Source organism: Haliotis cracherodii, unplaced genomic scaffold (genome assembly GCF_022045235.1).
Source record: "Haliotis cracherodii isolate W230 unplaced genomic scaffold, xgHalCrac1.p SCAF_9, whole genome shotgun sequence".
NCBI lineage: Eukaryota > Metazoa > Mollusca > Gastropoda > Lepetellida > Haliotidae > Haliotis > Haliotis cracherodii.
In genome coordinates this window covers 40,325,863-40,341,505 of record NW_027266343.1, presented here as the reverse complement: position 1 = coordinate 40,341,505, position 15,643 = coordinate 40,325,863, and the positions used below count along the sequence as shown (strand labels likewise).

At 38.2% G+C, this 15,643-nt stretch overlaps 1 protein-coding gene across 2 annotated transcripts in view; it reads left to right on the top strand.

The window, feature by feature from the left end:
- Positions 1-15,643, top strand: part of LOC139452183 (probable E3 ubiquitin-protein ligase HECTD2) — a 77,806-nt gene that overhangs the window by 24,985 nt on the left and 37,178 nt on the right. For both annotated transcript variants that reach the window (XM_071233545.1, XM_071233544.1), the window contains exon 3: positions 2,153-2,255. In XM_071233545.1, the coding sequence (XP_071089646.1) occupies positions 2,153-2,255 (103 nt within the window). The remainder of the gene's footprint in view (positions 1-2,152; positions 2,256-15,643) is intronic.

The following is a 15,643-nucleotide window of genomic DNA, read 5'->3' as shown; positions in this document are numbered from 1 at the left end:
TGTCGTTCATACACTTATGAACGTCAATTTCGCGGTCATGTGACCGACCTCTCGTCCAATGGAAAAGCCTTATATCGTGATAACTTCAAATTAAATTATTTGAACATGAAGGCATGATTATTAGAGAAGTTGTTATGATCTCTTACACTTATATCTTATAACTTAGCCCTTATCTACTTGTGGGAATGGCGAGTGAATGCTGTCTTTGTATTGTTTATTAAAAAAAAAGATATCGTAATTTGATGTTTTCCAGTGTTTTTCTCATCTCTGGTCGCAGATATATATGTAACAGGGATACAGGAATAATACATGTCAATTAAAAAACAATGTATTAGTTGTGTGATTATTTTGGCTCATGAAGGTCCAGTTGACCTTCTTATGAATATGAAACAAAGACAGCAGTTTAACAAGCTTCAGTTGGATTTGTGATGGTTTAAGATCATTATTATTAAAAAGCACAATCTTCAGAGAGAGAAATATATATTTGAACATTTGTGTGTATTACAAGATTTATGAAAGCCTTCATTTGAAGAAAACACAAATTATGATGCTGCAATCACTTTAATTTGTATGAATATTTGTTTCAAATGTATGTTATCTATTTTGTTTTGATAAAAATGCATTAAGAATTGAAATTTAATCTCATTAGAATCAAATCTTAGTTCTTGCTACTGCTATACAAAGGTCTGATGACATCCAATTACAGGATATATCAGAAAGACCTTTCATTCAACCAATCAGAGCATCACTTACTAGATCAGGAAAGTGACAGTGTGTTTCTAATCATGCAACCTCATTCGACCAATCAGAGCATCACTTACTAGATCAGGAAAGTGACAGTGTGTTTCTAATCATGCAACCTCATTAAAGTTAACACAGGTTAGTCAGAAAAAATAGTTACTGGCTCTACAACTGATTTCGTCAAAATCATCGTCTGTTTTCTAGCGTCAGTGGGATAAATATTTGAATGGAAGATACTTTGTATTGCCCACACGAAGTACTACCATACAACCTCGGACATCTATTAGACATTCTAGAAAGGTCTAGAATCAAGAACTTTGTCAAATATTTTCCAAAACCTGGTCTGGTATGGAAGTTGCCAGTTTGAAACTGGTGCCGTATTACTTACAAAAGCTGCTCTCTCATTGATTAATGTTGACTTCTTGTTAGTCATTTCATTGGTTGATCAATGGTCATTCTTGTGTGACCTGTAATGGGATGTCCTCAGATCTTTGTGTAGCAGTAATGATTACTAAAATTTGATATTAACTAGATTGAATTGAAATTGTGAAGAACTATTTTTGGAAAGCTAAGGTAAAGCCAATGTATCTGTAATATGAGTAGTAAAACATTTGGTTTTCCTTCAGAACATGACATGATACGTGCACCTTCAACTTGACAGTAACATTCTTATCTTAGTCTCTTTTCATATATTTCTGACCGCCTCCGTGGTCTAGTGGTAGAGTGTCCGTCCGGAGAGCGGAAGGTCCTTGTTGTTACCCTGTCTGGCGCTCGGCATTAAGGGGCTGAAAAAGGTCGGCTCGGAGTCAGTATACTGTGTCTGAGTGGGGTATTCATGTTAAACTGCGGCATGGTATCTCAATGAGCTAGCACTATAAATCGGCATCAGTCCGGACTAGTACAAGCAGCCACACAAACACACACATGTACATGCATGTCGCTATATAAGTGCAAATAATCTTGGACGCGATGTTAAACCCCATGTCATCGATCCCAATTGTGTGGATCTATGCTCATAATGTCAATCACTTGATAGTCTGGTCCAGACTCGATTATTTACAGACTGCCATCATATAGCTAGAATATTGCCGAGTGCTATGGGAGGCCATTTGGTCAAAAAATACAAAGTTGAAAAAAGGACAAAAGTATGCAATTAAGATCAAATATTACGAATAAATAACTAAATGTTACAACTGAAGGTCAAAATACAAAACAAACAGATGAGGGTTAAACATAAAAAGTTGAAATAAATGTCAAAAGTATGCAATATTAATAGTCAAAGGTTACGAAAAGACGACATAAGAAAAGAAAAAACAATGTGTACGAAAGAACGTTAGTGAGCACGAAAGGACGTTGACAATAACAAACCAACAAACATGTTAGAGTTCTGTAATACATTGTTTGTTTTCAGGGAGGATGTGTCGTTATGTCGCAGCTCGGGAGACTGGCATTCAGTGCAGGACTTCTATGCAACATTGTTTGAGTCCTTCATCGAACTCAATGCAGCTTTCAAGGTATTGTTGTAGTTCATCCACATCGACACTGTTTCACCATCAACAGATAAGAGCCAGCAAATGTTCATGATTGATTTCCCATTGATCTCTCATTGATTTATCATTAGCAGGGTTTTACACATCCTTGTGAAAATGGACGTCACGATGACCGCGTATCTGGGATGGGGGTCATTTCCTTAATTGGGGGTCATGATTTTCTTTACGCAAAAAATGAATCAAGACCTGGTTCTGTTTTGACAGGCCCTGCCATGTTTGTTTGTGGTCCGATATACCGTGACTGCTGTAAGCGCTTGGGGAAATACTAGCAGCTGATTGGCTGGTGTGTGGTCAATCCAGTTACGCATTGCGACAGTGATCCATGAATAGACAGTGGAAATCCAAGTTTCTTTCTCATGAAAGTTAATTTAGTCTCATTTGATTCTGAAAGTTTGTAGATTTGTTTATGTTGAACAAATATCGGGGTAGCAATCAGTATTTTCAAACTATTTTAAATATTTAGCGAATTTATCATGTCAGTTATGACTTATCAAAAACTTTTGCTGAGTATTTCCGGAAAGAATTGTGTCATATACGCAGGAGTTGCAGGTCATGTAAAAATCATTGGTTTAATGCTGCAAGTCAGCTCACCATAATGAGATAATTGTTATGCAATACCAAGAAAACAAGATGTCTTTCCCAAGGTTGCATATCTTTATGGTGTCTTATAATGGAGATATCCCAGAACATACGATGTGTGGCCAAAAAGGTGAAACGTTTGTGTATATATCATTTAACCTGATACATATTTTATAGGCATGCAAAGATATGAAGTATATCTCAGATACATATATCCAAAATAAGTACTGGTATATCAAGTTTCAGTTTTGTGTATTGTGGAATGATCAGAATATCGTTATGACGTTTTTCTTGGATTTCAAACAGTGACTTGTGGCAAACTTGGAGGAAAAAGTATTATTTCGTCCACAGTTGTCACAAGTTATTTTGTTCTTAAATCCAGAGGTATACATTGCGTTTACTGCAACACTTCTCTTTATTGGACCTGTCTTCAATGAAATACAAGATGCAAAACGTAACTAATGCGGTCCAGACAAACAGAGCTCTTTGACTAAAAGGGTCCTGACTTACAAGGTTCACTTAAGACTAGTAGGATTCTGAACCCTTAAAATGGGTTCTGACTAACAGGGTTTCTGGACTAACAAGGTTCAGTTAAGACTAGTAGGATTCTGAACCCTGAAACTGGATCCTGACTAACAGGCTTTCTGGACTAACAAGGTTCAGTTAAGACTAGTAGGGTTCTGAACCCTGAAACTGGGTCCTGACTAACAGGGTTTCTGGACTAACAAGGTTCAGTTAAGACTAGGAGGGTTCTGAACCCTGAAACTGGATCCTGACTAACAGGGTTTCTGGACTAACAAGGTTCAGTTAAGACTAGTAGGATTCTGAACCCTGAAGCTGGATCCTGACTAACAGGGTTTTTGGACTAACAAGGTTCAGTTAAGACTAGTAGGATTCTGAACCCTGAAGCTGGATCCTGACTAACAGGGTTTCTGGACTAACAAGGTTCAGTTAAGACTAGTAGGATTTTGAACCCTGAAACCGGATCCTGACTAACAGGATTTCTGGACTAACAAGGTTCAGTTAAGACTAGGAGGGTTCTGAACCCTGAAACTGGATCCTGACTAACAGGGTTTCTGGACTAACAAGGTTCAGTTAAGACTAGGAGGGTTCTGAACCCTGAAACTGGATCCTGACTAACAGGGTTTCTGGACTAACAAGGTTCAGTTAAGACTAGGAGGGTTCTGAACCCTGAAACTGGATACTGACTAACAGGGTTTCTGGACTAACAAGGTTCAGTTAAGACTAGTAGGGTTCTGAACCCTGAAACTGGATCCTGACTAACAGGGTTTCTGGACTAACAAGGTTCAGTTAAGACTAGTAGGGTTCTGAACCCTGAAACTGGATCCTGACTAACAGGGTTTCTGGACTAACAAGGTTCAGTTAAGACTAGTAGGGTTCTGAACCCTTAAAATGGGTCCTGACTGACAGGGTTCCTGGATTGTGAGACTTGATTGTTGTCCCACACAATACGTTTTCTTGGGGCTTTTGAAATGGACACCGTCAGTACTTACGTCTGTCTGTGCAAGATGTCATTTCCAGCGCAGATCTTGGAAACTGTACAGTATTTCATCACTGAGCTTGGCACATAGATAGGTCTAGTGGTGAACTGGGGTCTTTCGATAGTCTGGGATTATCGACAAAAATATTTTTAGAGTTTCCATGGCAACAACTTTGACTTGGACTGGACATTTGGGAAGCGCTCGTTTCCGGAGCTGATCTTGAAAAACGTACAACATTTCTTCACCAAACTTGGCTCACAGATAGGTCTAGCGGTGAACTGGTGCCTTTTGATAGATTGGATTTAAAAAAAAAATATTTTTCGAGTTTTAATGGCAACAAAATATATATATGTAACTAGTTGACATATTCATGACAAGTATTGACTATTGAGAAATCAATGACTTTGTCCTCTTGTTTACAAGGCACTATTGTATGGCAGGAGTACTGATGTGCAGTGTTACGCAAGAACAACTTTTTTTTTATGCGGATTGTATGAGTGGCAGGTGCAACCATTAGAGCAGGACAGACTTACCCTTTTTGCAAACTCCTGGTGTCATTACTTATTTTCAATGGCTGATGCATATAATTTTCACCACAATTTTACGTTTTGTGCCTTTAAATTTTTGTGCACATAATTGAGACTTGTTATCCTCTGGTATTGACATTTAATATATATTGACTAAGGGGGTTCTGACTAATAGGATTTCTGGACCAACAGGACTCACACGACCAGGGCAGTTCGTAAAATGTTTTTTCGTTCCTTGGGAACTAAATACTATAAGTTGTAGCAGTATCACGCAGGGTGTACATGTGGTTTTAATTGACCTTGTTAGATGTTATACCACTCGCCTCTGGGGACTAATAAAACCACATATATACCATATTCAATGTAATAATCGCCCCGCTCTAATAAGCGCCCATGGCGAAATTTGGTAATATATTGGCAAGTGAACAATCCCAATTAGCACCCCTTCCGATTGTTCAACGTACACAAGACTTATTCATTTGTGTATAATACGTGTGTTATATGCATCCTTAATTATGGGAAATTAAATTCTGGAAAATATATGTCGTATATAAACATTTCAGGCTGTTGGCATAAACCACGAAATTACAATCTTTCAACTCTGTTGTTTCACCAAAATAATATTCTATTAAGAGCCCCCTATTTCTAATTTTGAGAGAGCCCTGGGCGCTTATTATGTCGAATTCGGTATATGTTCTGTAAAAAGATGAAGCATATTCACAAGGCGATAAATTCTTTAGTTGTTGGTCAGAGTTGCAGTGTTGTCAATGTGTGTTGCAAGTTGCTATAGATGTTTAAGACAATGCACGAAGCTAGTCTCTGAAGACCAGGTGGTATAGTGAACTATTCGCAGCAAGCATTGTACATGTTGTATGGATCCATCACAGTTCGTACTACACATCACACGGTCCACTGAACAATGAGTAGAGACGAGACGTATGTCGTGTTAAATAATTGTATGGTATGAGAAGACTGGGCTATTTTGAGTCTCCCATGAGGGTCATCGTGGTCAATAGTCTTTACTTGTACTACTTATCCTTGTTCAGTGTTTCATTGTTTCTATCAGCTTGGTCATTCTACAACAAATTGATTTGTTATTAATCATTGATATTCAATCTGATGGTGGGATATTAATCTCTGCCAAAAATTACTAAGCAATATGATATTTGTTAACTTGTCATTTCGAGAACAAAAAAATGGAAATACATGTAATAACCTAAAATGAACTATTTAATGATTGGCCTTTGTTGTGTTTAATGAATAGCCTCACCTGTTTGGTTTACACAATTTGAAGTTATTGGGAAGCTTCTGTTTATTTGTTTCTTGTTTAATGTCACATTTAGCAATATTTTCGCGATGTAAGATCCGTTTTATCACAATATAAATCTTGATTATCGATCTGGTCATCTTGACTGGGCGCCGCCACTTTGTTTTAACCCAATCCAAGTGATACGAGGGGTGGAATCTGATTGGCCCATAGGAGAGGCATAGAAGGGACATAACTCGTAATAGCCACTGGTGGCGCTATGATCAAGCCCAGGAATTCCAGTGTAGTTCGGCAAGGGTGGAAACTGGACTTTTAAAGTCAGTTTACTCTTTTGCCTCAGGAAGATGTCCCTATTATGACCAGGGCACATTTCTACGAAGCAATTTACACACAACAACTATCATAACTGTTGCTACAACTATAAGCTAACACTTTTAGTGGGCATGCCTGCTTATAGCAAGGGAATCCCGCCTCGTTCTGGTTCTACAGCGTCTATCGAGAATGTAATTTGATACTTGGCTGCAATTCCGCTGATCAACAAGAAAGTGTTGTCATTAGAAATATCTCAATTGATTAAAAGTTATAATAAAAAGAGCACCGACTGTTATACATATGAATTCAGCATAGATTCACATGCAATTACATGTAATTATCAAGACATAATGATACGGCCTGGATGCAGTAAACGGTCCAAAAGTAATGTGTATACACTTCCGGTTGTGAAGTTTTGCTCTATATTTCAAGTTCCATACCGGGATCTTTCTATCTCAAGCCATATAAGGCATTATTCTACATTTTGTATTGGTTGCTGGTGTATTTGGAAAACAGTCAATCACAGAAAAAGGTGGAGCTTTAGTATAGTGTAGCAATCTGGTTGGTTAAAGAGCATCACCCTTTCTGAGCCATTTCATTCAGAAATACTGTAAAACGTGAAATTAACGCGAGCGTGAATTAAATGCGAAAAATGCGAGTGGTCTTTGCTCGCATTATTAAACATCGCATTTATATCAACAATAAGACATTTTGGATAGCAGAAATACCTCCTTAGACATACGCTGAAAACAAACAACTATGTATTCAACATCAATGTTTATTGAGCAGCACTTGTAACAAGTATATAAACAATGACATTCAAACACTAATTACATCCTGTGAATTGTCACTGCTGGGGTCAAGACAAGCGTTCTACTCACTCTTGTCATCACTGATCACACCTGCAAGTCCACACAGATATAAATATGTAAATATAAATTTAGATATAAATCCACTGATGCTTGAGAGGTGGGGGTGTCACATTCATATTGAGTCGCATTTTTGGCTAGGGGCTTTTGGAGATGCATTAATTTCACGTTTTACAGTAGCTGGTTCTGGAATTCTGTTAGTGTCAAACGTTTAAGTTTTATCGCTTATATCTGTGATCTTGTTGAAAGACCTGTCACTCTAGGGCACATATAACGCCTTTGTTATGTTTAAATATCATGATGTCCTCAATTCAAATGGACAGTTCTTCAATAGGGGTAAATGATGTGACTAGAGGGTCACACACTTTGAATCCAGGATCTTTCTATCTCACAAGAGTTAGAAACATACTGTCATTGCTATACCCTTGTGGGATAATTAAATAAACAATTTATTAAATTGTACTGACACTTGTTTCCTGTGAAATGAAGAAAAACATTCAGAAGCCACCAGTTGATTCTGCCCTCAAAACGGAGTGTTTAGGTCACGTGACCAAACCGAGACACCTGATTGGTTGGAAATGTAAAACTGTCGTCTGCTCCAAATTGCTGTACATTTTTAGACTTATATTGCAAAGTAATACACAGGAAGATACTTTATTTGTTTCATAATTGGATTAAGAATGATGTACCAACTGTTGGTGGTGGAGTGGAGAGGAACTTTGAAAACAAATGGATTTTTTACTCTGGTGGAGGTTCGTGCATGTGTGGAATATATACATGTTGAATATGTTGATGCAACAAAAGATATAACCTGTATTCTTTTGACAAATGCATATTTCAATGACATTTTTCTGCTTAAATTGAATATGGGGCTCAATAATATCCTGATCTTTTAATCATGAAATGACAAATGCTTCAACATGATAATGATCCACTGTTAATAACCTCTAGTTGCTCTTTAATCACTGGACCCCCTCCGTGGTCTAGTGGTAGAGCGTCCGCCCGGAGAGCGGAAGGTCTGGGGTTCGATCCCCGACCGCGTTATACCAAAAGACGTTTAAAGATGGTACTTGTTGTTACCCTGTCTGGCTCTCGGCATTAAGGGGCTAAAACAAGGCCTGGTCGGCTCGGAGTCAGTATACTGTGTCTGAGTGGGGTATTCATGTTAAACTGCAGCATGGTATCTCAGTGAGCTAGCACTATAAATCGGCATCAGTCCGGACTAGTACAAGCAGACACACAAACACACACACACACACGTACATGCACGTTGCTATATAAGTGCAATAATCTTGGACACGATGTTAAACCCCATTTCACCTCACCTCTTTAATCACTGATATATGTCTGTTGAAAAAAGACCCAGCGTGACGAGCGAACGCTTTAACCCGACCGCCCCAATGGGACTGTAACATAAGAGCATCTTTGTAAATGCATGAAAACAATATCTGGTATATTTACAGTTTGTAAAAGTTTTATCATATTGTTGTTCATTCATGGTATCCTTGTGTATTTTAAAGTATAAATAAAGAAATGTAGCATAAACATTATGATTTTCCTGACAATCTGTTATCCTTAACATAACATTTCATTCTAAATGTGATAATTACATTTAAAAGATATTGAAGCATATTCTTTTTGGGTTATTCTTTGACGAATGAACTAACATGTAAATAATTAAGCAAACATAGCAGGACACTATGTTTGTGTGTTATTCTCTGCCTTCCTGGGGCAGTTGAGCTATATTTCATTGACGAGAGTGCTTATCTCTCTAATCGGCCAGTTTCAGACATCACATTTGCCATTCTCAAGGCGAGGCCCCAATCTCATTGAAATCAGATCTTATTTCACACTGCCGCAAAACAAAGATCTGGGGACATCCCATTATGGGTCACGTCAGACCGACCTTTCGTGAACTCTGACTGACCAATGGAATTACTGACAAGAAGTCGACATTAGCCAATCAGAAGGCAGCTTTCTCGTGCTCTACGGCACTAATTTCAAATTGGCGACTACGCTTCGAAACATATTTTGACAAATTCTCGCTTAAAAATTTGAAACCTGAACAAAAGAATATTCCGAATGGCTAATATATGGTCTAGATTGAATAGATTCAGTCGTTAAGCCCGTAACCATCGTTCGGAATACACCGTTGTAAAGTTTTCGAGGCTGCATGATTAGAAATCACATTCCGACTTTCATGATCTGGTAAGTGAAGCTCTGATTGGTTGGATGAAAGGTCGTTCTGACATGACCCCTAATGGGATGTCCTCAGATCTTTGTTCAGGGGTAGCGAGAACCAAGATGTGATTTGAATGCGATTGGGCGAGGCCCTGAAAACGCGGGAAAATGGGGAATGCCCTGCTCAGAGTGTAGGCTGTATAGTATCTAATATTATGGGAGAAACGACAATCACAGCGCTACTTTCGCTTTGTGAAATCAGGTCCAGGGCCTCTTCTAGTAATTTAAGCGATCTTTCCATGAGCCAGAAATCTGAATAATCTACTGGATCTGAAGTCCTGCATCCTATAGACTGTTTGATTGGCAGTTTTAGAAGTTTTCACTGTCTAAATGGAGGGGTGGCAATTCAATTCGGTAATCCTGAATATTGAAAATGGATGCCAAAAAACAAGGTGCATCCACTGGGACACAGAAAATTTGTATGCATGTTTAGTATTGAATGCTGCTATTTCATAACTGGCTTGTTGTTTCAGTTGAGGAATTCTATATTTAACTACCGGTAATGGCCTCTGGACATGCACAATTTTCTTGTCAAGGTGATAGAATGTTGTCTCTGTATCGATTGGTAGGGCAGAACAACATGACTTGGGAATGTTTTTCGGGGGAGAAAGGTTGAGTGTGTGTAAACAAGTGCAAACAAACATGTGTAAACTGTATATATCATATAACATATTACCGTATTTGATGTAATAAGCCTGGGCGCTCTCAAATTTGGAAATAGGGGCTCTTATTAGAATATTATTTTTGTGAAAAAAAACAGTTGAAAGATTGTTTTGAAATTGAAGAAATTTTGTGGTTTATGCTGACAGCCTGAAATGTTTATGCAGACAGATATATTTTTCCAGGATTTAATTGCCCATAATTAAGGGTGCATTTAACACATGTGTGCGTATTATACGCGAATAAATAAGTCTTTTGTACATTGATCAACTGGAATGGGTGCTAATTGGGATTTTTCACAAGCCAATATATTAGGAAATATCCCCGTGGGCGCTTATTAGAGTGGGGCGCTTATTATGTCGAATATGGTATATCGTAAGATAAACACAAGCAAGGAATTTAGCTGTTTTGTTTGAATCAACATGGTTGTATTCAGTATGTAACATTCCTCTTGGACTCCCATTGTTAACCTGGGACTCCTACAATTATATCTAAAGACTAGGAGTCCCCTTGACCCTAGTCCTGCACCATGACTGTGGAATTTTTTATTTTATGAAGACAAAACCAATCTACATATTTATACAAAAGCAAATTTAGCCAGCTCTAGCTAGCTCTATTTAGCAACAGGAAAATTATTTGTTTTAATTGAAGGTTATTGTGCAATATAAGATTTCATAGGCTACATGTTAGTCTAACTGGACCCCCAAAATAGATACTGTATTCGACGTAATTAGTGCCCCGCTCTAATAAGCGCCCACAGCAATATTTGCTAATATATTGGCTGATGAGCAATCCTAATTAACACCCCTTTCGATTGATCAATGTACACAAGACATATTTATTATTATGGGCAATTAAATTCTGGAAAATATATCTGTTGTGTATAAACATTTCAGGCTGTCAGCATAAACCATGAAATTCTGGATTCTGGGTCATATTGTTTTAAAATAAAAAATTTGTAGCAAATTTCCTATAACAACCTATTCTTTTTGTGGGTATAATTATGTGAGCCGCTAGAGTGTTTTCTTCACATTGTCGACTGGTTATAATGGATCTTTTCTTCTATGGGTCGTATCTCTTCAGTAAACCAATAGGCATTATAAGTGAAATGTTTCCATCAGCATTGCCTATAAAGGCCTGTCTCGTAGCTCCTGTCAACTTATTGTCTGCTAATGTGGCTCTGCAATATTGATCTGCAGCTGTTCGATGGTATCTAGGAAAACAGGGCAACTCTGAGACTATTGTGTCAACTGACCCAATGTCCGGCCGTTAAAAGTGCTGTTCCTCACTTGTGACAGGCAAAAAGGACTGGAAAATAATCTCCATTGATTTTATTGATCACAGTCATGCAAACAGTTGCAGAGAAAATAAATTTTGAATTATGTCTCCATTTTCAAAGCTTTTTAGTCTTGTCAAAACAAGCAAGAACATCCTTTGACAAAGAGTCAGTGATCCAAGGTTGCATGAAGGGGAGATAATTCAGTTTTTGTTCTTTGTATCTAATTACTGTTATGTTAAAACCTGGGTTTCACTAAACAAGATACCTGTGAAGATCCGGGTAGAGTAGGTCTTCAGTAACCCATGCTTGTCGTAAAAGGCGACTGACTTGTCGTAAGTGGTGACTAATGGGATCGGGTGGTCAGGCTCACTGACTTGGTTGATGCATGTCATCGTATCCCAAATGTGTGGATTCATGATGATGATGTCAATCACTGGATTGTCTGGTCCAGACACGATTATTTACAAACCGCCGTCATATAGCTGGAATATTGCTGAGTGCGGTGATAAACAACAAACAAACAAACTGAACAAGATAATGATATCTTTCTTAGTGATAGGATTAGTTTATAGATGCGACTTGGTTAAAGATGAATTTCTGTTTGATATGAGATCTTCTGTTAAATTGTGAAAATGTGCATGTATTTTAGCAAAGTAGCCTACAAGTGCATTTTTAGAGAATAACCTAGAAACTATGAGGAACTTGGAGAAAAACACTGGCACCTAAAATGTAATGTGATGTCTAAAAGGCAGGCACAGTACTTATGATGTACAAGCATTATTGTTATATTAAAAAGAAACTGATCGTGTAAAAATACTTTCATACTTCAGTGTCAGAATGATGAGATCTGATTGGCCCGTGTGATCTTGATAAATACAGTGTTATCCACCTTGGAGGGTAATAAATTTCTCAGCGAGTGAACAAATCTCTTATACCCCTCCACTAGCAAATCAGGATGCACATGGATTTCTGAGAGACAGAATAAATCCCTGCTTCCAAGCAAAAAGCCACAAGCTTTTTCCAAGTCAATGAAAATTACTTGACATAACGCAAGCTAACCTCAGCTCAATCGAACAGCTGTTTTCTATCAATTTTATATTGTTTGAATTCTTTTCAATGTCATGTTAAAAACAAGTCGGTAAGATAAATTCTTTATGGCAGAATTTCTCAGAATACATGGGGTTTTATGCGTCCCTCGTTAGGTTTTATATAAAAACCTATAAAACCTAACATGGGACACATTAAAACCCCATGTATCCCTCCTGATCCTGCTACAACTACTATTCTGCCATGGTAAAAGATATTCCCAATGTAACTCTACTGTTGCACCATGAATGATTATCCTTAAGAGCTGACAGCCTCGATGCCATTTTGTTGATAATCTTGCCACGATAAGAAACTACTTTTCCCTACCTCACCTACGTCTTTTATGCATTGGTTTATATATATTTCATAGGGCTCTTTTGCTGAGTCACTGCACTACATGGTGTAATGAATATGAACTGTCATGATGCTAAGGCCCTATTAGCTTTGGTATTGTCAATGACTTCACCTCATGCACATCTTGGTTCTGTCAATGTCAGGCCTGACATTGAGGCCTGAAAGTGACTGAGCGTCAGTGAGTGAGTCGGGTTTAATGCCGCTTTTAACAGTATTCCAGTTATATCGCGGCATGTCAGCTTAATGTGGGAGGAAAGCCCGACACACAGTTGGATCATGTATTATGTAGAGCCTTGAGTCTAGTTTAACACTACCGAAACACTCTCAGTACTCACAGTTGGATCATGTATTATGTAGAGCCTTGAGCCTATTTTAACACTACCGAAACACTCTCAGTACACACAGTTGGATCATGTATTATGTAGAGCCTTGAGCCTAGATTAACACTACCGAAACACTCTCAGTACTCACAGTTGGATCATGTATTATGTAGAGCCTTGAGCCTATTTTAACACTACTGAAACACTCTCAGTACACACAGTTGGAGCATGTATTATGTATAGCCTTGAGCCTATTTTAACACTACTGAAACACTCTCAGTACACACAGTTGGATCATGTATTATGTAGAGCCTTGAGCCTAGATTAACACTACCGAAACACTCTCAGTACTCACAGTTGGATCATGTATTATGTAGAGCCTTGAGCCTATTTTAACACTACTGAAACACTCTCAGTACACACAGTTGGAGCATGTATTATGTATAGCCTTGAGCCTATTTTAACACTACTGAAACACTCTCAGTACACACAGTTGGAGCATGTATTATGTAGAGCCTTGAGCCTAGATTAACACTACCGAAACACTCTCAGTACACACAGTTGGATCATGTATTATGTACAGCCTTGAGCCAAGATTAACACTACTGAAACATTCTCAGTACACACAGTTGGAGCATGTATTATGTAGAGCCTTGAGTCTAGTTTAACACTACTGATACACTCTCAGTACACACAGTTGGAGCATGTATTATGTAGAGCCTTGAGTCTAGTTTAACACTACTGATACACTCTCAGTACACACAGTTGGATTATGTATTATGTACAGCCTTAAGTCTAGTTTAACACTACCGAAACACTCTCAGTACACACAGTTGGATCATGTATTATGTAGAGCCTTAAGTCTAGATTAACACTACTGAAACACTCTCAGTACACACAGTTGGATCATGTATTATGTAGAGCCTTGAGCCTATTTTAACACTACTGATACACTCTCAGTACACACAGTTGGAGCATGTATTATGTAGAGCCTTGAGTCTAGTTTAACACTACTGAAACACTCTCAGTACACACAGTTGGATCATGTATTATGTACAGCCTTGAGCCAAGATTAACACTACTGAAACATTCTCAGTACACACAGTTGGATCATGTATTATGTAGAGCCTTGAGCCTATTTTAACACTACTGATACACTCTCAGTACACACAGTTGGAGCATGTATTATGTAGAGCCTTGAGTCTAGTTTAACACTACTGAAACACTCTCAGTACACACAGTTGGATTATGTATTATGTACAGCCTTAAGTCTAGTTTAACACTACCTAAACACTCTCAGTACACACAGTTGGATCATGTATTATGTAGAGCCTTAAGTCTAGATTAACACTACTGATACACTCTCAGTACACACAGTTGGATCATGTATTATGTAGAGCCTTAAGTCTAGATTAACACTACTGAAACACTCTCAGTACACACAGTTGGATCATGTATTATGTAGAGCCTTGAGCCTATTTTAACACTACCGAAACACTCTCAGTACACACAGTTGGAGCATGTATTATGTAGAGCCTTAAGTCTAGATTAACACTACCGAAACACTCTCAGTACACATAGTTGGATCATGTATTATGTACAGCCTTGAGCCAAGATTAAGACTAATTGGATTGGGTGGTCAGGCTCTCTGACTTGGTTGATGAATGTCATCGTAGCCCAATTTTGTGGATTGACGCTGACATGATGTCAATCACTGGACTGTCTGGTCCAGATTAGATTATTTACAGACCTCTGTCATGTAGCTGGAATATTGCTGAGTGCAGCGTTAAACAACAGACAAACAATCAAACAAATCCCAGAAACGTATATATGTGGTACAGGCATAAAACAGGGAAACAAACCAACACACATGGAGATTTTCTTTTTATGTTAAAGAATTGACTTCAATATATATTATGTTTAATGTATTATGAATGTAAGAACCACTGTGTTATGCTTATTAATGCAAAGTGATCACAAAGGTTGTTATTTTCATAACCCAATAAATGCAAAAAACATATTGAAGTCACTTCTTATTAATAACCATGAAGTTCACAGATTGCCCAAAGTAACACAGCTTTAGACGAAATCAATCACATCGTTCAGCACAATATTACAGCATAAGCCCACCCATTCAATTATCAACCAACCAGGAAAGAGTAGTCCATTGGTGGGCGTGGCTTAATTTCTGTTCACACCCGTGAAGATGCGGGGTAGAATAGACCTTCAGCAACCTATGCTTGCTGTAAAAAGAGACTAGGCTTGTCGTAAGAAGCGACTAACGGGATGGGGTGGTCAGGGTCGCTGACTTGTTTGATGCATGTCATCGTATTGCGTGGATCGATGCTCATGATGT